Source organism: Anolis carolinensis, chromosome 2 (assembly GCF_035594765.1).
Source record: "Anolis carolinensis isolate JA03-04 chromosome 2, rAnoCar3.1.pri, whole genome shotgun sequence".
Classification (NCBI taxonomy): domain Eukaryota; kingdom Metazoa; phylum Chordata; class Lepidosauria; order Squamata; family Dactyloidae; genus Anolis; species Anolis carolinensis.
This window is the reverse complement of record NC_085842.1, coordinates 191704302-191724933: the sequence shown is the minus strand read 5'-3', so window position 1 is coordinate 191724933 and position 20632 is coordinate 191704302. Positions and strand designations below refer to the sequence as shown.

Genomic DNA, 20632 nt, shown 5'->3' with positions numbered 1-20632 from the left:
TAATATTTTTAAATAACACAGGAGGGAGTGATGTGTCTCTTCATAGTATTTCTCAGTTTCGCTACACTTTGTTCAAATTTTTGCAGTGAGCAGAAAACTACTGAGCACTTGACGAGGACACTTCGTGGAGTGATGCGTGTTGGTCTTGTAGCAAAGGGACTTTTGCTCAAGGGAGACTTGGATCTTGAGTTGGTTCTGTTGTGCAAAGAGAAGCCAACAGTTGATCTTTTGGAAAAAGTAGCAGACAATCTTGGCACACAACTTGCTGTGAGTATGAAAAATAAGCAATTTGCTCATATAATTATATTAAGACTTTTTTTCTATACAATTTTGCATAACACTGTAGTTCTCTCTTAGCATGTGGCAGGGTGTTATGCTCATACTATTTATCCGGTTCAAGCTATTGGAAATGAGTTAATGCTATCTAATGCCATAATGGGCTATTTTAGAGCACAGATAGTAGAATACATGTTGCTCTACAGTATTACCCTCTCTAATATGGCCTCTCTAAGAATGTTTTAGGTCCTCCAGGAAGTTCTGTGATAGCATCTTTTGGATGTTGTTCATTTTAGTAGGTTTTTCTATTATCCACTGTTTCTTGTTTCCACCATACATTCAGGAAATGTATATTACAATCAACTGGTTTTTACAATCTAAGAGATTGCAGGCTAATCAGGAGAACCCAACAATTTAGTGCGTGTTACAGTTATTAACTGTATTTGAGAAACTACGTAACACTTAATATTAGAACAGTTGTTATTTTCATGTCCCATTTGTTACTTGGATATTATAATAAGCCTGGGGAACAGTAATTGCTCAGATAATTGGAAAACTTGCATGTGTCTGCATGTGTTTGTTTAACATTATTTTGGGGTAGGTATATATTGAATTAACTTGCAGACCGAAAGGTCCCAGGTTCAAACCCTGAGAGTGGCGTGAGCGACTGCTGTTAGCTCCAGCTTCTGCCAATCTAGCAGTTCGAAAACATGCCAATGTGAGTAGATCAATAGGTACCGCTCCGGCGGAAAGGTAACGGTGCTCCATGCAGTCATGTTGGCCACATGACCTTGGAGGAGTCTACTGACAACGCCGGCTCTTCGGCTTAGAAATGGAGATGAGCACCAACCCCCAGAGTCAGACATGACTGGACTTAACGTCAGGGGAAACCTTTATCTTTACCTTATATATTGAATGACGTCTTAAATAAATTTATCATAATCCAGTGTGTGACTTACCTCAAAACCATTACTTCATTTATAAGATATAATTTCAGAGACTGAGAAAAGAGAGAGAACATTGAAAATTGGCATTTCTTTGTCTTTCAGACTATTACTGAGGATAAATATGAAATTATTCAGTCTATTGAGGATGCTGCAATTATTATAAAGAATACAAAAGAGCCTCCACTGACACTTACCATCCATTTGACATCTCCAGTTGTCCGAGAAGAAATGGAAAAAATGTTAGCTGGAGGTATGGAGGGCTGAAATCTGCTGAAAGCCACGGAATGAGTTTCCAAACTGAATTTGTTGTTCAATGTGGTTTTTAATTTCTTATAAAGCAAAACAGTTTCATACAAGTCAATTTCATATCACAGTGCTATACATTGTCGTGGCTGTGGACGTCTGGATTATGGGTTGATAGACTCTTGAATTTCATCTTCCAAATTTAAGCATTTTCAAAGTGTTTAGGCCTTTTGACATAGCTTGACTCCTTGTACAAGTGCATCTGTTCACTTGGGTGTAACAATGTTTCTTCATCAAACATTAATAGTCAGTGCAGACTTTATAAATATAAATTGAATCACTTTAAAATAACGAAGTCTTAGTTGAAATGACTTCTGCATGTTCATGAAATTGGATGTGTTATATAAAGAAGTTGGTGTTGCAGCAAAAATGATTGGGAGTTTTTGTGTTTGGGTTTTTTTGGGTTTCACCCCTATTCAGCTGAATTGCTACATGTAGTGCAGAGTTTTGGATAAAGTTATTCCATCCTTCATCTTATTTAGACTTTTATTGGCACTATTTCATATATCTATGTGGTGATAACTCAGCCTTTTTTGTGTCTGAATTGAAAAAGCCAGCCTACACAAATGCTGTGAAAGATCTCACCTATTTTTTCTAGTGGCTGTATTCCTAATAATAGAATGTTGAACTTGTATATGTGAATTCACTTCTAATATGAAAGAACACTATCACAATACAGTGGTTTTTTAGTGGGCTGGAGAACCATATATCAACGGAAAGATCTATTTGAGATGTTTGAACTAGCCTTATCTAAAACCCTGACATTGTCCTGTCTTCAGTTTTGCTGCAGCACAGACTTTGATGGTAATTTTGTTCTCTGATTGTTTTATGGTTCTGATATCTGACTACCATCTACCAAGCCTTCTAGTTTGTCAATTTTAGGGACGCTGGACCTTTGACCAACAGGACGCACTCTGTCATGGGCTGGGGCCAGGGCAGTCGAGCCTTGTGGGCGGAGGGGGTTCCCGTTTAGAAAGGCTATTAGATATGAACTTCTACTAGATATAGAGTGGGAATCCTTAATTTTAACATTCCATTCTGTTGATAGTTCTATAACTTTTTGTAGTTCGGTTACAGTAGTCTTTTAAGAATTCTGTCCTTTCCTGCAGAGTTTCTTTCCCTATGTAAGAGTATGTTAGTGCCTCTCACTGTTCTCATTATGTAGTTGTTAGTTCATAAAAGCTAAAAAAAAGTAAAAGTGTATTCAGGCTATACTTCCAGGTACAGGGCTATAGATCAGATTCTGGGAGCCTCACCTGCCCGTTAGGAAACTGCCTCATCCCCTCTCCACCCGACAGAACCCCCTTGGTCAAACTGTACCTTGTCTTCTTATTCCACCCACGAATAGAAACGCTATCAGTCAACGACTCACCGGACGTTCTGGACAGGCAGAAATGCCTTGCTGCCTTGGCGTCACTCCGACACGCCAAGTGGTTCCAGGTTTGCATTTTGTTCTTATATTTGTCTTTAAGTAGAAAACTTGTACGTTGTATTTGCCTAACTTCATTAAAATGTTTTAATACTGGACTGTAGATGTGCAGAATTTAGCATCTGTTAAATATACATTTGCTAAAGATGCACTTGAATGAATTTAGTTTTTCAAAGAAATGGAAGTAGATTCATAGTTGCTGCTTTGTGTTAAGAGTAAGTTTTCATAAACAGTAAATAAAACTATAAAAAGCTGTTGAGATGTTCACATAGTTTACCCTTGACAAAGTAGCACTACAGTAATTTTGTATATATTTTGTCTCAGTCCAGTTCTGGTGTTCATTACTGAACCTGTTTTGCTTGTTACTTTATTCTAGGCCAGGGCAAATGGCTTGAAGTCATGTGTCATAGTCATCCGAGTGCTGAGAGATCTGTGCACCCGTGTTCCTACTTGGGCTCCACTTAGAGGATGGGTAATCTTGAGAGTTATATTTCTTTTTAAATATTCTAGTGAGTGAGATATAAATAACGAGATAAAGAGAAGCTTTAAAATGAGATTTGGAGAAAATGTATTTGGCCTCATTTTCAAGATCTACATCAGCGTGGTTCAACCTTTAGTTACTTGAGGGCCAATCAAACTTTAGTATAGGAATGGGAGGGCCAGAGACATTCCAGAAAGAAAACAAATTACATAATTAATATTGAATTACATAATTAAAATATTTTTCCAGTAAGAAGGGCAAGGGCCAACAAAAATGAATTGGTGGGCTGCATAGGCCCGCGGGCTGCAGGTTGGACCACACTGACCTACATCAAACATTGGTTGTTCAGTAAAGCTGAATGCAGTTGTGCTCAGAGGTACAGTGTGGGTTTTTGTAGAGAGCACAATATGACAGTTATCAAATGATGGGAATATATTTCCAGAGTTCCAGTCAAGTTTCTTGCTTAACTGGCATTTTCAAATATCACAATTCCGTAGTGAGATCTTGGTCTGTCAGTGAATGACAAAATTCCTATCTTGTGCTATAAAATATGCTTAAATAGAGTCACCTAAATATTTTTATGAAAGTGTTGTTTAATACATTTTTAAACATGGATTAATTAATAGGTGATAACATGCTATTGACCTCTAATGCTTGAAGCAAATCGCATGCCAGCATTTAGTCAGCCCTGCTAGGTTCCTCCCACCTTTAAGCCCCACTCCTAGAAAAATTGCAGAACTTCAGGCCCGCCACCTCACTACCAACCATGTCTACAAGCAGCAAGTAAAATGGATTATTATTCAAACTGGCAGATACATGATTGAGATGTCCTCATATCTGCATGAAGGTTCCATGTGAAACACTAAGGACCTTATCAGATGGCCCTTTGCAAAGTGGGGACAGCAGGGGAAATTGTGGGGCAGCTTAGGGAAGTGTCATTCTGTGATCCCTACTATCAGGGTCCATGGTATCCCTTTCCACGCCATTCCCCTGGTGCCCCTACTACCTCTTAGGCTCCTCTGACTTGTCCCTATGAAGACCCGGATGTATACCCAAGTCCTATAGGCTATGCTGCCCCCCAGAAGTAGTCCCTGCCTCATGAGGTGGACCCCAGGGGACTCTGTGCCAGCAGTGAGAAGACATTTATTACCTGGAATATGATGAGGTTGAAAACGTGTGATGATTTCTGCCATTGTAACCTTCAAGAATAAAACAAAACTGACACCCCCCCCAAAGTGATGGTTAGAAGGCCTCAAATTTTTCAGCAAGCCCCTGCAACCAGGGTGATAGATGCACTTCTGTGGATTCAGCTTGTGAAATCAAAATCAGGAGCTTGGATACTCAGCAAAAAATATTGCTAAATTCCCGTGAAAGGTTTTGTGCTGATACGGCATTTTTGCTTTCATGCTCCATTAAAAACACATATAAATAGTTGCTCTTAGACTTCAATCACAATTCTGTGATATTCTGTACACGCATACATTTGCTTCAACCTGAGTTGCTGTTAAGGTTATCAAACATAGAGCTGTTGTTTGGAGACAAACTGTGCACAGGTCATTTGATGATTTCCAGGAGTTAAAAGTGTGAGGCATTAATTATATTATGTTGTCCTAGCAGAGTTGTAAATATTGATTCTGATCACTTGATTCCCATTACAGAAAAGGCACTAATTTCAGTTTTTCTATATAGAGGCAGTTCCCAAGTCACAAGTAAGTTAGGTTCTGTAGGTTTGTTCTTCACTTGAATTTGTAAGTTAGAACAGATACAATTTTAAGTGTTACCTACATGCTTTAGGGAAGGGTTATGCCCCTGTGGTGTTTGCTGTGCTGTCTGTCCTCCCGTTCAAAAGATGTCACCACACTTTCTGTCCCTGTGGTAATCAGATTTTGAAAAAAATGGCTTGTTTTAGAAACAAGGATTTGTGATAATGCTTCAGTGTAGACAACTTTTTCCCACGAAAGCTCATTCAGGATTGAATTTTCTTTCTGAGGGATAGATTTCGATCACTTCTTGTTGACTCACTTCCGTTCATAACTATCTGTCATTTGTAAGTCAGATGTTTGTAACTCGAGGACTGCCTGTATACAGTAAATCTGTGGCTGGCAGGTTTGTGCAAAGATTCCCTAGACCTAGTCCCAGGCCTTTAGAATGCAGCAACCTCAATTCAACATCCCCTTAACATAGTGTAAATATCCGCATGTGAATGAATTCAACATTGAGCCATATGATTTACATCAACTTACTAAAAAACCAGTGAAGCTGCCTAGCCAGCTAATTATTGTGTGTCAAGCTTCCCAGAGCTTGACATGCAATGATTAGAGCAGTGCTGAGATTCTGGAGAACATTGCCAGATCTCAGTGTTGATGTCCTCAGTTTGCGTCTGGCAGTAGTTTGCTTCTCCAATCCTGCCTGCTTCCTGTGAAGCACAGAAAGACTCTGCAAAGCAGCTTTGTGGCTTTACAATAAGTGGAAGTGGGAGCTTTGGCTGCTGCAGAAAAAGAATGTTACCTGTATGAGGGACACTTACAAACACATATGCCTATACTTGAACTGCAGCCAGTGTACATATGGTGTTGCTAGGTTTACATGTTTAGGGGAATAGGCCATCCTAGAAGCAATGTAGAAATCGTAGTTAAAGCAGTTATAAGTGCTGTAAGTCATATAATCTAGCCTGCTAATATTAACCTTTTAGTCAGAAGAATCTGTATGAATTCTACCATCATGTAAAGCTGTTCTGTCCTTTCACATTTTGAAATGTCTTTTCAGCCTCTAGAATTGCTTTGTGAAAAATCAATTGGAACAGCCAATCGCCCAATGGGAGCTGGTGAGGCCTTGAGAAGAGTCCTTGAATGCCTTGCATCAGGAATAGTTATGCCAGGTTAGATGGTTCTTGATTCTTGAGAAATTTCAGTGGACGTTATTTCTAGCATAAGCTATACGTGGCTATATTATATCCATTTCATCAAAAGTGATTGTAGGAACAATATCTTGGAACACATGCTCTTAAAATTATGGACCCATTATTTCAAGTCCCTTAATGGGATGTGACAGACTGTAAGATTGCCTTTGGAGTGCTTGAAAATTATGGCAAGGATGCTGTTTGCTGGGCTTAATGGTCTATATTGTAGATTAGACCAAATTGCTGCCCATTACATCAAGAACTTCAATTGGGCTGCTTACATTGCTGATACTTAGGTGTTGCTAAGGGAATATTTGAGTCTACATAGATACCTTAGGATAATTCTCTGCATATCTTCCTTGTTTCCTGCCTTCAGATGGTTCTGGTATATATGATCCTTGTGAAAAAGAAGCCACTGATGCTATTGGGCATCTAGACAGACAACAAAGGGAAGATATCACACAGAGTGCTCAGGTATAGTTTTGATTACAGATGTTACAAAATCGCAATGAGTTCTTAATGACAGCGAGTAATCTCAACAAGACTAACTTTTCTATGAAACAGAACAAGGGTCCCATTTCAGTTTTTCAGGAGGTTTTTAATGTGCTGAAATGAGGTTTCAGGTTTTTAAAAGTGTTACCATTCTTTGTTTTTGAAGTTTTCGGCTCTAAAATACTGGGACTTCGTTTTGTTTGTTATTGGATTATTCACAAGCTTGAGAGAAAGTTGGGTACCATAGTAACACACATTCTGTCTTTCTAGCATGCTCTAAGGCTTGCTGCATTTGGCCAGCTTCACAAGGTCTTGGGGATGGATCCATTGCCATCAAAGATGCCCAAGAAACCAAAAAATGAAAACCCAATTGACTACACAGGTAATTGTTTAATATTTGGAAATTCTGTTTCTAAAAACAAGATTCTTGGCATTTTTATTGACCTTCTAAAATTTTGCATACAGTCCAAATACCCCCAAGCACGACGTATGCTATCGCTCCATTGAAACGTCCTATGGAAGAAGATGGAGAGGAAAAGTCTCCAAGCAAAAAGAAAAAGAAGATCCAGAAAAAAGGTATTAAGTTGGCAAGAGGTAGGTATATATAGCTGTCAAGATGCTTCAAAAGATAAAGTTAGGATTCATCCACCTGTGGAGGATTGTTAGGAAGATAGTAGCACCAAGCCTTTGGCTTTATTTGGTAGGTATAGTTTTAGAATTCTACATTTAGTGGAGCATGGTTTTTGACCATAAAGTGTAGGGTCTTGATTAAACAGGTCAGCATCTAACAAAGAACTTCTTTTCTTTAGAGGAGAAAGCAGAACCTCCACAAGCCATGAATGCGCTGATGAAGTTGAACCAACTAAAACCTGGACTTCAGTATAAACTAGTGTCTCAGACAGGTCCAGTTCATGCACCTATATTTACTATGTCTGTAGAAGTTGATGGAATCACATATGAAGCTTCAGGTCCTTCCAAAAAGACGGCTAAGTTGCATGTAGCAGTAAAGGTAAAGAGATGGTGGCAAATATTTACTTGATAGTACTTTAATATTTTTTAACTTTTATCTCGTATATTTCAACTGGGACCCTGCACATTCTGATCTGAAAATGAAATACTGTCCTTAATCGTAGACTATGCTTAAGAACACTTAAATAATGCAGCATCTGGATTGCTATATCATAGTTGGTGATATTATAGCTAGTGCAGTTGGGAGCAACTATGGCTTGATATAATGTGAATTGATATGTCAGAGTTTTCCTGTGGGTGCAGCTGTGTGTGGGCCTTTCCAAACAGACCAAAAATTTAAGAGGAATTGAGATTTTAAATCCTATTTCCTCTCAGAATTAAGGCCACACAGCTGACCTAAACCCCATGCTTTTGCAAGGATGGTGTCCACATACTCACCCCTGTTGATCCGAAGTCAGCGGGGATTGGCAGGTGCACTTCCAGTCTTGCCCTCCCTGCCTTTAAATTTCCCTCTCCACTTACCAGAGGAAGGCTTCAATTGAAGCCTGCAGTCCCCCCCCCCCCCCCGGAAAGAGCTGAAGGAGGGTTTTGGGCGGGTAGGGGGCTTTCTCCTCCAATGCCTCCTGTTGGGAGAGGGGAAAAGGCTGCAGGCCTGCATCAGAACCTTCCTCCAGTAAGTTGAGAGGAAAATGGAGGCCACGGAGGGAGTCTGCAGGGGGGAGGGAAGGAAAGCATGTGTTTTCCGTGCCTGCAGGGATGCACAGGCATGGAAAGGTGCATTTTTTCAGGAAGAATCGGGATAAAGGGCACCTTTTTAACACATGTTTCCCATCAATCCAATTTCTCCTGATTCTTCCTGTATTTTGGATAAACATTGTCCCCCCACCCCCAACCTGATTTAACCTGGTTATAATGCTTGTGTAGAAGAGCCCTAACTTCGAAGCTGGAATGATGTGCTCATGAAATGAGTCAACTTGATCAGCCTTTATAGAGACTCCCAAAATGGTATATAGTGTTCCCTCACTACTTTGCGGTTCACTTTTCGTGGATTCGCTGTTTTGCAGTTTTTCAATGAACTCTAAAAGAATATTATAAATCATTAAAAATTACAATTTGCAGCCTAAGGAAGGGAGGAAGGAGAAGCCGAAGGGAGAGAGAAGGAGCCCAAGCGGCAATGGAAGGAGAAGGAGGTGATTTATCAACACACAGTTGGTTGATAAAGTCTTAAAATAGTGTATAACTACTAAAATAATGTATAAATATTAAAATAAATATAGCGTTCCTCCTTCATGGATTTTCACTTATTGTGGGTGGTCCTGGAATGTTAACTCCTGCGATAAGTGAGGGAACACTGTATTTCTAATTCAGTGGTTCTCAACCTGGGGTCCCCAGATGTTTTTGGCCTTCAGCTCTCAGAAATCCTAACAGCTGGTAAACTGGCTGGGATTTCTGGGAGTTGTAGGCCAAAAACATCTGGGGACCCCAGGTTGAGAACCATTGTTCTAATGTATAACAGATGAAATTACAATCAAGTGTAATGCCTGAACAGGTAAACTCATTTATTTATCTGTTTGTTCCTGGATATTCAACATTTAGCAATTTCAGAACATAACATGGGGGTGAATGCAGCTGTTCTCCTTTGTTTCAGGTGTTACAAGATATGGGATTGCCTACTGGTGTGGAAGGGCGAGAGAGGGGTGATGAATCAGCAGAGGAAACAGATCAGAAACCAGCTGCTGCTGCTACCCCTCCCATCGTGGAAACTCTTTGTACTCCCAGTGCAGCTTCTCCTTCAGAACAATCAGAGGTGAACATGGTTTCCGCCTTTCTGTTTAATTTTAGGCATGATTCTTTGGGCTGTTTCCAGTATTAATCCAAACCAGTATCAAGTTTCTGCACTAGGGACCCCCCTCCCACCTTGCTTTTTGTCTTTAAATGTTTTCTGTTCCTTATTCTGCTCAAGATCCCCTATTGTTTGTTTTTCTGCCTCTTCTATTCATTAAAATTTGTGTTAACATCTTGCCCATCTAAGAGTTTCTCCTTTGTTTATTATTCTTGAAGGCCTATTTCAGTAACTGCTAAGCCAAACACGGCCGTATCAATTGCTTCAGTATTTGTTTTTAAGATAGTCATAATTGCCCATAAAAGAGATCATTGCTTTTTATTGTGATCTGGAACCTTATTATTTAGCATAATAATAATAATAATAATTATTATTATTATTATTATTATCTAGACCGCCCTCTCTCTCCAGAGGGACTCAGGGCAGTTAACATACATATAAACTGCAAACATTCAATGCCACGATTTCTTCATTAATATCAAAAATATAGAATGACAATAACATACACATTATAATAAAAATTCCACATTAGAAAACAATAAATTTAAACATGACAGTCAATAAAAACATTATTGCACAGAATGAGTGTTTCGCTTAGACCATAGCTGCTATGAAGTGACAGTTATGTTAGTCCTCCTCCTCTTCGTATGCAGAGCAGATATACTTTACATAAAGTATCATTACCTGCTTTCAAAAAAGGGGGGGGCACAGTACAATGATATTTTGATTATTTTTTTTTTTAGAATGTGAAACAGCAGGGACCAATATTGACAAAGCATGGGAAAAATCCAGTTATGGAGCTAAATGAAAAACGGCGTGGCTTAAAATATGAATTGATTTCAGAAACTGGTGGCAGCCATGACAAGCGGTTTGTGATGGAGGTGAGGTGACATCAGAGATATAACTGCTTCTGTAATGGGTGAGATTCGGGGAGGCAGGGGGTTGTGAGATTTAAATGTTATTTTAAGTGTATTATATTTTAACTGCATTTTAGCTTAAATACACACTGTATTGTTTAATTGTGTGCTTGCTTTTTAATTTTGTATTCGCTTTGTTTTAAATTGTGACCAATATGTGGTATTGTTAGCCACCTAGGGAGAAAGGTGAGATATAAATAACATAAGAAAATAAATAAATAATAAATATACTTTTAAAATTGATACATAACATTCAGAATTGTTATTACTGAATATAATCATTAGCTTACGAAAGTACTGCTTCATTAAACTTTTTTTTAACTCTTGAAGGTTGAAGTTGATGGCCAAAAGTTCCAAGGAGCTGGTTCAAACAAAAAAGTGGCAAAGGCCTATGCTGCACTTGCTGCATTAGAAAAGCTTTTCCCAGATGCCCCTCTTCCAATGGAGCAGAAGAAGAAAAGGGCTCCTATGCCAGCACGAGGTGGACCCAAATTTCCTGTAAAAGTAAGTATACATGTTTGAATTTGCTCTTGCCTCATTACAAGAGTATTGATACAGCTGACCCCATATTAGCATCATAGTTACTTTAATCTAAAGCAAACCTTTTTTTTTTTTTTTTTGCTAAATTACACTGCAAAACTTGAAGTGATCATTTGATTCAATGGCGTGTTAGAATCATGCATCTAAACCCACCTGCGCCGTTGAGCAGGAGAAACCTGGCTGGGGACAGAGCAGGTAGAGGAGGTACTGGTTGTGAAAAGGCTGGTAGGAACCCACTCCCTTCTGTCAGATCTGGTGGGAAAGCCATCTTCCTACCATCCTTTTTGCAGTCACTGTCACTTCATATTACATTTGACAGCAAATCCTTTTTTTGTAATGTGCACCTTCAAAACTGAGGCGCACATTACATTCAATGGCACATAATATTCAAGTAAAAATGCCATGTTAATTGATTGGAAAACCATCAAGTTCTGGTTTGAGAACAACCTGTGAAAATGTGGCCAAGGATTCCGAAGCAAATCTATATGGCTTGGGGCCAGTGGTTTGGCATGTGTGTGTTGAATAAATAGAGATCATAATTAAAGTAACAAACTAAATTCTTCTAACACCTCAATTTTCATTCCTTTGGCAGCATAATCCTGGCTATGGTATGGGAGGCCCTATGCATACTGAAGTGCCACCTCCCCCAAGCATGCGAGGCCGTGGTAGAGGAGGAAATATTAGAGGCCGTGGTAGAGGCAGAGGTGGATTTGGTGGCCCCAATCATGGAGGTTATATGAATGCTGGTGAGTTGCCTGTTCTGAATGGCTGTTTCTCTCTGGAGTTTGTTCTGTATCTCTGCAAACAACAAAATGCTCTGCTAAGTTACTCAAGTAAATAATATTTTTTTACATTTTGTTCCAGGAGCTGGATATGGAAGCTATGGCTACGGTGGCAATTCTGCAACAGCAGGCTACAGTAAGTGTTCGCAAGGAAAAAACACGACGCTCCTGGGGCAAAGCTCAGTTCACTGTTGCACAGTGAAATTGCAAAACCATTGAAACAGATTTCATTTTCTTTTAAAATGGATTTTAAAATTTCTCTGCTTTAAGCCAAGTGAAGCAATACACCATTCTTGTAAATACACCTTTCCTGTAAAACAATCTCCCTAAAAAACACACACAACTTTGTTTTGAGAGGCCCTTACTGGGAGGGAGGTTACGGGAGCAGAGAAATAAAAAAATAAAATTTTTACAATGTGGCACATTTTGCCATCCTAAAAATTCTAATTTTTTTTCTCTGCTCTGTCTCCCCCTTTTGTAGGTGACTTTTTCACAGACTGCTACGGCTATCATGATTTTGGGTCTTCCTAGATCATCTAAAAGTATTGCACATAAAACAGCTTTTTACTCCAATTTTCTCGAACTCCAAAACCCAAAGTGTTCGTGCTGTCTCCCTGTGCTTCACTGGGTTTCTCAACAGTGGCTTTTCACCGCAGCTTATCTGAAACTGTTAGCCTACAATCAGTGGCAGTTTTTATTGTGACTTGCCTTTGGTCATATTGATGTACACTGTGGGGGAGCTAAATTTCAAGGAATGTCTTTGTGCATTGTGCACATTAAGAGCTAACTCTGTTCTGCTTACCAGCAAGGGCCCCTGTTTGCTTTTTATGGAAAGCATTGTTTTATTTTAAAGGAACATGCAAGCGTATGTTATTTTTTTCTCTTATTTTACAACCAATTTTGTACAAAACTTACCTTTCAGTCACAAGAAGTGGGTGGATGCTTCTGAGACATTTTAATACTCCAGAATCTACCATAGCCTAATGTTTTTAGCATGTATAATGTTGACTTGTATGTGATATAGTATGTGCTAATTTTAATATTTGTATCTTTTGTGCTTGTATTGGTGTAATATGCAGGACCTATTGCCTGAGCCACAATTATTAGGTTGTATTACCTCTTTTAAGTTTGAATGGTTTGTATAGCTGCAGTGGTCTTTTCTGAAACTAAAGATAAAAGGCATAAAATGCTTTGCAAGACGGTTGCAGTCCTCAGAGTATGCCTCTTTATCTTTTCTTTGCAGTACATTTCACAGAAAGATGTTTGTAATTTCCCATCTATGAAAGCTACTCAACATTGAAAGACACAGGGAATAAAGCAGTAACTAACTTTTTAAAAAAATAAACTGATTGTATCATCTTTGCTTCAGTATTAAATGTGTTTTAAATTAATCACCTTGGTCCCTGTATTAGCAACAATATTGGCATTCAACAGTTAATATGGTAGCTAAAGTAGGATTTATGAGCTGATAAATCTGGATCAAAGTGTATCCAGTCGAGCTTTGAATATAAAAAGGGCATTCAGGGAAGAAAGTTTCAAAGAGAAACTGAGTGAAAACTACAATTTTCAGTACGGCAGTGATGAAAAGAACCATGATGTGGGGATGCTTTCTGTGTTTTAGAAGCTGGGCAAGCTTTATAAAAAAGGTTCTCAATTTTATTCAAAAACACAGGATTTTGATAGAACACCACGATGTACAGATTGATTTCAAAACTTTAAAATGTTATCTGAACACATCGCTGTGAAGATTGAATCTTGGTTATAACTGTTGTAGTGTTAGAAAAAGGAGAGAAAATCCCAACTAGTTTTATAACCAGATCATAGTTTTAGTGTATGTAGACGAGCAGGTCCATGTTTTTCTTAAATCGTGGCTTAAGAACTTCTGACTTTAGTACATTGAAGATGAGCTTGACAAGAATAGCCAGCCTTTAAAGGTTACTATAGACTTAAACTAAGGAAAATGCATGTATCTTCAAGTTTCTTGTTAACATATGGCAGCCCATGAATTTTATTGGAGTTCCTTCATCAAGAAATACTTAAAATTCTTTTTCCAGTTCCTTCCTTTGAAATATAACCTTAAAGCAGCTGGTATATATTGGCCCTCTCCCATCTAAGTACTAATGAGAGTTTGATCCTGCTTTGCTTCCAAAATCAGATGAGATTTACTGGGAGATTTAGTGGCTAACTACTCTTATTCTTTTGTAATAAGAATGACTTGTGGGCATGGCCTACAGTTTTCTACCCCGTCTGGACAAAGCTTGCCAAGAAAGTCCCATGGTAGGCCTTAGGGTTGCCATCAGTCAGAGATGACTTGAAGACACACAACAATAGATACATTTAAATTACAGCTAAACATGGGCCTGAGTTTCACCTGTGGACCAAAGATCTTTATATGATTAATGTAGCTCACTGAAGTTACTTTCTATGCAAAGTGTTGTTTTTAATACCTCAACAGCACACTCTTGGCAATATCTGAAAATTTTTTTCCCTGCTTTTGCTTTTAGTTGCGACCTGTACTTCCATTTACGAGCTAGGTGATTTTTTTACACTCTGGGCTTTTTCACTTCAGTATTGCAACCAGTCTCAAAACTGTATGCCATTTCACCCTTATGTATATTACTAATTGTAGAGCTAAACCTTGAGAAAACCGATGTTACCATAACTTAAGAATGGCTGGATCAGGAAAACTGACACCTGCAAATTGTTGATGTGTTGGATTTATTTTTATGTATTTATGTTTTTACTCCACTTGGCAACTATAAGGCACACAGATTTGTATTTTGCCCTCAGGCTTACAATGTACGTAAGATTACTAATTATTACATAAATATTACATAAGACACAATCTTGCTGTGCCATATATAATGTGGAATAGCAGTTGGAAGAAGCAGGAGTGACTCATAAATGCTTGATGTATTTAAGATGGATCTGTAGAAACCTAGATTTTGAGCAGTCACCTTGACATCAGAGGTTGAAAACATTAATTAAATAGAGAATGACCCAAACGTTACAGCAAGTATTTGGGGATGCACAGCTCTTTTAGCCAAAATAGTAAGTTGTGTTCAGTCCTAAGGGTCAACTACAGGGAAAATGATGTTTTGAGTCAAGCTTGTGCCAGATCGTTTGTTTCAGACCTTCTGAACCTTTTTGCTGTACAGAGTGGGTTATAGTTCAGGAAGGCATATTAGATAGTCTGTTGGAATCATGCCTTCATGAATGCGTAACATAAGTACTTCCTTCGCAGACCTCTGACTCTATTTTGTTCTTCTTAGGTCAGTTCTATAGCAATGGTGGCCATTCTGGCAATGCTGGAGGGGGTGGCGGCTCTTCGGGCTATGGCTCCTACTACCAAGGTGGTGACTACAGCTCACCTGCTCCTCCTAAACATGTTGGGAAAAAACAACAACATGGAGGACAACAGAAGCCTTCCTATGGCACAGGATACCAATCTCATCAAGGCCAACAACAGCAACAGCAACAATCATATAACCAGAACCAGTACAGCAACTACGGCCCACCACAGGGCAAGCAGAAGGGATATAATCAAGGCAACTACACATCGTATTCAAATTCCTACAACTCACCTGGAGGTGGCGGCGGTGGTGGATCTGACTACAACTATGAAGGTAAATTGAGTTCCTGGTAGGTGGGGGGTAGGAGTTATCAAGGCCTTTGATTGGCTTCCTACATGAGCTGGTCCCTCTCTGGTATGTGCTGTATCGAGACCCCTTATAGATAAACTCAGAGTAATAGAGGATTTTAAATGGAGAACGCAAAGTAACATAAAACATTGATAATTTGCATTTGATTGGGGCTTTTGAATATTTTTCTTGCATTATTTAAAAATAAAAAGGGGGAGAGGATTCATTCGTTTAATTATTACTACTACTATTATTTTATTATGTTTGCATCCTGTTTTCTCAGGATTGAGACTCAAAGTGACTCACAAACTTTAAGAATATTCAATTTTAAAAACCTAATAAATATCAAATAGAATTAAGTATTATAATTATTAAAACTATTCAGCTCAAATCTCATTAAAAATAAATTAAAATTGTTCTATGTAAGTTCTAGCCTGTGCTTCCTTTTCAGGGCTGTTATTTTCTAGATGATTGGAATGCATGCCATGTTATACATATATTCATTCAATTATCAATTTTTAAAATGTTTATGCTTTGTTGTGGTGTTTAGGACTCACACATAGGTAGTTCTGTACCCATTCAGTTCTGCCACAGTAATATTGTACTCTCAATATCTTAGAGGAGATTGATTTAGAAAGTAATTTTTTTACTGATATGAGCATCTGCCAGGAGTTGTTAGGGCTATGCCCATTTTTTTTATGGGAAACAGAATTCATTATTATTGTATTTCTTTAGTTCTAAGGTGCAGTTTTTTTCCCTTTATAAACATATTTAAAAACGGGGTGCATCTTAAAATCACAGGTGTACCTTAAGTATTTTTTTGGGTGGTGGTGGTCCTGCTGATATTAGGGTGCATCTTAACAATCGATGGTGTCTTACAATTGAAGAAATACAGTATATCCAGGCTGAAGTGCAATTCAAAATGGAGTTCATCACTTAACAAAAGAAAAGTGTAGCATTAAAATAGAAAAAAATGTTCTTTCATGCATCATTATTTCATTTGAAGTTGAATAACTTTAATGCAGTTTCAAAATAAATAATGTTCTTCAGTCACGTCTGTGTTCAAAGAAACTCAGATGGAATTTATGTCTTAGCAAAAAAAAATATGCATTTGGATAGCCTGGAAGTTTTAAACCAGAGCCTAAATACCCCAAAGGCAGCAGATCCCGCCCAGTCTTACAAGCTAAGCAAGGTCACTCCTGGTTAGTTCTTAGATGGAAGACCACCATCATATACTAGGTGTGGAAGTATATCAGAGAAGGAACTAGCAAAACCACCTCTGACTATTCCTTGCTTAAGAAAGCCATATAAAATTCATAGAGTTGCCATAAATTGACAGGTGACTCAAAGGGGAAAACGCACACAGTTTTACACCACGTACTAAGACTGCTGTTTGAGGTACTGAAATATGGTTAAAGAAAATCAGCAAGTTCTCTATCTGCCAATATGTTTGTAATTTTTATTTATGAACACAGTTAATTCTGTAGTTTATCTTCTGAAGTTTAGCTTCCATATAAAAGTGAAACTTAGAGGAACTCTCTACTCCGGAGTGTGGTGGAGGCTCCTTCTTTGGAGGCCTTTGAATGCGATTTTCCTTCTTCTTGGCAGAGAGTTGGACTGGATGGCCCACAAGGTCTCTTCCAACTCTGAGTCTATGTATATTTGTGCTGAATTTGTTCAGGGTGTCATGATGCGAGTCCATCTTCTCAGTGCTTTATTAATTTCAGGTTATGGTGGCGGAGGTGGAGGACGTGGAGGCGGAGGAGCAAATAACTATGGTGCAGGAGGGGCCTCTTACAATGCCGGTGGCTATGGGGGAGGAGCTGGGGGAGGAGGTACATCATACCAAGGTAAGCACAGTTAGTATAGAGCAGTGGTTTTCCAGGTGTTTTGGCCTACATTTCCTAGAAATTCCAGCCAGTTTACTAGCTGTTAGGATTTCTGGAAATTGAAGTCTAAAACATCTGTGGACCCACAGTTGAGAACCACTGGTATAGGGAAACGCGCAACTATGACATATGACATAGTTGTGTATTGATAAGATCATGTGTTTAGTAGTGTGCAAACCTTGGGTTTGGCTTAATGGCCAACCATTATCTGTGGTCATTATCAATAGTGATTCATTTATTTCATTTTTATCCCGCTTTTCTCCACCCCAAAGGGGACTCAGAGTAGCTTACAAACATTAAAATGCATCTCAAGTGCCCTGGAGATAGAGCAGGTTGAAAAAAGACAGGGTAAGAGTGATCCCAGACTAGTTTTAAGCCAGAAGTGTCAAACTCACTCTCACTGAGGGCCAAACCAGCCTTATGGTTGTCTTCAAAGGGCTGTTGAATCCATGGATGGATAATCCAAGAATACAGAGGGCCAGCTATATATATATACAGTAGAGTTCCAGTTAAACAGCGTAAAGGGGCAGGCCCAATGTTGGATAACTGAAATTGTTGGATAGTAGGGAGGCCCTAAGACTCCAGGCCGGGGGCAAAGAAGGAAAGGAAGGCACCTTCCCGCAGCCCCCGTTTCAAAAGTTGCTCAAAGGGTGCCTCTCGTGTTTGGCCTTCCCCTCTGCACTCCAAGGAGGGGCTCCTCCATTCTCCTCCATGCATGGTGTGCAAAAGTCCCTTCTCTCCTTGCCAAGCCCCAGGCAGCGCATCAGATAATACAGTGTGTCAGATAAGCGGAAGTCGGATAACTGGAATTCTACTGTATATTTACATAGTGATCAGTGCTCTTTAATTTTTATCCCATTTGGGTCCTCAGATGTTATTGAACAACAGCTCCCATCACTTTTGATTGTCTGCCATGTGGCCTGGGGAATAGTGTAAATTGCAATCCAACAGCACCTGTGTCTCTAAAGTTGAGGAAAGGTTAAAGGTCATTTTAACATCCAATATATTCACAAACCTTGTGTCTAAATTCAAACTATCTACTATCCTGACTAAACAGAATGAACTACAGCCTTCTAGATGTTACTATATCACAATTTCCATCATCTCTGGCCATGATGTCTAATAAGGAATACAGGAGGGCCACACAAAATGACACGACAGGTTGGATTCTGCCCTATGTCTTTGACACATGTGCTTTTGACATTATTATAAGGGTCCCCTGCTGTGCATGTTTTCATTGCCTGGTGTGTGGATAGACCATGTCACCCCAAATCCTGCAAGTTTACAGTAGATATCTTGGGGCAGTATCTGGCACAGTGAAAAGCCTCGGGATCTCTGTGGTTCCCCAGATTTGGGGGAAGTAGTCTTTCTTTTCAACTACAGTAGAGTCTCACTTATCCAACATAAACGGGCCAGCAGAAGGTTGGATAAGCGAATATGTTGGATAATAAGGAGGGATTAAGGAAAAGCCTATTACACATCAAATTAAGTTATGATTTTACAAATTAAGCACTAAAAGATAATGTTTAACAACAAATTTGACAGAAAAGGTAGTTCAATATGCAGTAATGCTATGTAGTAATTACTGTATTTACAAATTTAGCACCAAAATATCACGATGTATTGAAAACATTGACTACAAAAATGTGTTGGATAATCCAGAATGTTGGATAAGCGAGTGTTGGATAAGTGAGACTCTACTGTATATCCCCTGAATATTTTGTGCATATGATGATTGTTAAAGACTGTATACTTGAAGTAGTAATTATGGTTTCTGTATTAAAGTGACTCCTTCCCCTTTTTTTCATAGGTGGATATTCTCAGTCAAATTACAATGCTCCAGCTGCAAACCAGAATTATAGTGGACCTCCAAATTCCTATCAGACCCCCCAGGCTGGCTATGGCAGAAATGACCACAGCATGAACTATCAATATAGATAAACCAGTCTCTTATGATGGGTGTGAAGCTTTTATCTTCTAAACTTGCATACCCTTTGAATATTGAGTTTTATTTCATCACAGTAAACATGTAAACCCCGTTTCCATGTTGCAGTGCTCTTTGTGATATCAGTCACTAATGGTTGAGTACCTTGTAATTCCATACTTAGCTGTATTTTGGACATTTAATGGTGTATTTAATGGTTTGTTAGTTTACCATTTCAACTTTTTTGTCTAAATAGAATTTGAGTTCAGTATCCCTTTTCTGTTTAAATGACGTTCAAGTGTTTAACACAGCATGGCTTTAAATAGATAAGGGATATCTTCTGCTAATGCTTTTGTGAAGTGAATTTAAACGAGCTTTCTGTATTTTAATGCTTTAGTGTTTTTCAGTTTTATAAGTGAGGACTTTATTTTAAAACTTGTGGGAAAGATTGGGTTTTGTATGTCTGGGTCATTCAGACAGCACATCTGGATTATGCTGAATGTAGATGAATAAACACAAACTCTTCATGTGTCTGCCTGGATTCTTACTCTGCTGAGATACAATTTCCTAATGCAGTAGTTTCAAATTTGTGGTCCTCCAGGTATTTTCAACCTCAGCTCTCAGAATTCCTGGCCATTGTAAAGTTGGCTAGGACTTCTGGGAGCTGGAGTCCCAAACATCTGGAGGGCCACAAGTTTGACACCTCTGCCCTAATTGGCGAAAGTGTGGCTTGTTTACTGCGGTCCCATTCTTGAAGGAATGCTATTAGATAGTACACTAGTATTTTTGGCTGTATTTTACTAAAACATCTGAAAAGCCCAAATGGTGTGCAGTCAGTATGGTCATGTGACATTGACTTCTTTTAAAAAAAACGTTTTCATTTATGTTGTTTTAGAAGTAGAATCTTGAACATCCCCTTTGAAGTCTTAAATTAAAAAAACAGGAATTGTGTGATTAAACTGAGAGAGGAAATGAAAGGATGAAAAGAAGTAGCATCAAGTGACTTGTTTTCTTTGAGATTTCTCTCTAAGTTTCACTGATTGCGCATGACAAATCTGCCAGGGCAACCCTTAGAAGTACGGATGGGCTTCTGAATCCTGCACCATGTAGCCTATTTAAACTGCTTTAAATTACAGTACACCTCTATTACACAAGGGATCTGCTCCAGGACCCTTCATGTGATAAATTTTTCATGTATAATCTAGAGCCCTATTTTTCTTACCAGAAAATGAATAATGTCTTGAGCTTCCAGCTGAAGCATACACATTGGAAAACCTAGCAGTGCCTAGAGAAGTATTCT

General features: G+C 38.8%; 1 protein-coding gene across 2 annotated transcripts in view; it reads left to right on the top strand.

The window, feature by feature from the left end:
• ilf3 (interleukin enhancer binding factor 3) overlaps positions 1-19861 on the top strand; it is a 33210-nt gene extending 13349 nt beyond the window's left edge. The window contains exons 4-20 of one of the 2 annotated variants that reach the window (XM_062971400.1): positions 87-267; positions 1326-1473; positions 2875-2966; positions 3332-3427; positions 6203-6314; positions 6712-6809; positions 7098-7209; positions 7293-7403; positions 7637-7836; positions 9445-9603; positions 10383-10520; positions 10887-11060; positions 11689-11842; positions 11961-12014; positions 15151-15504; positions 17247-17369; positions 19219-19861. In XM_062971400.1, coding sequence (XP_062827470.1) covers positions 87-267; positions 1326-1473; positions 2875-2966; positions 3332-3427; positions 6203-6314; positions 6712-6809; positions 7098-7209; positions 7293-7403; positions 7637-7836; positions 9445-9603; positions 10383-10520; positions 10887-11060; positions 11689-11842; positions 11961-12014; positions 15151-15504; positions 17247-17369; positions 19219-19349 — 2437 coding nt within the window. In that variant the 3' untranslated portion in view covers positions 19350-19861. Of the gene's footprint in view, positions 1-86; positions 268-1325; positions 1474-2874; positions 2967-3331; positions 3428-6202; positions 6315-6711; positions 6810-7097; positions 7210-7292; positions 7404-7636; positions 7837-9444; positions 9604-10382; positions 10521-10886; positions 11061-11688; positions 11843-11960; positions 12015-12359; positions 13238-15150; positions 15505-17246; positions 17370-19218 lie in introns of those variants that run through there. The other variant, XM_062971401.1, reaches the window with a different exon arrangement.
• The last annotated feature ends 771 nt before the right edge of the window (positions 19862-20632 follow it).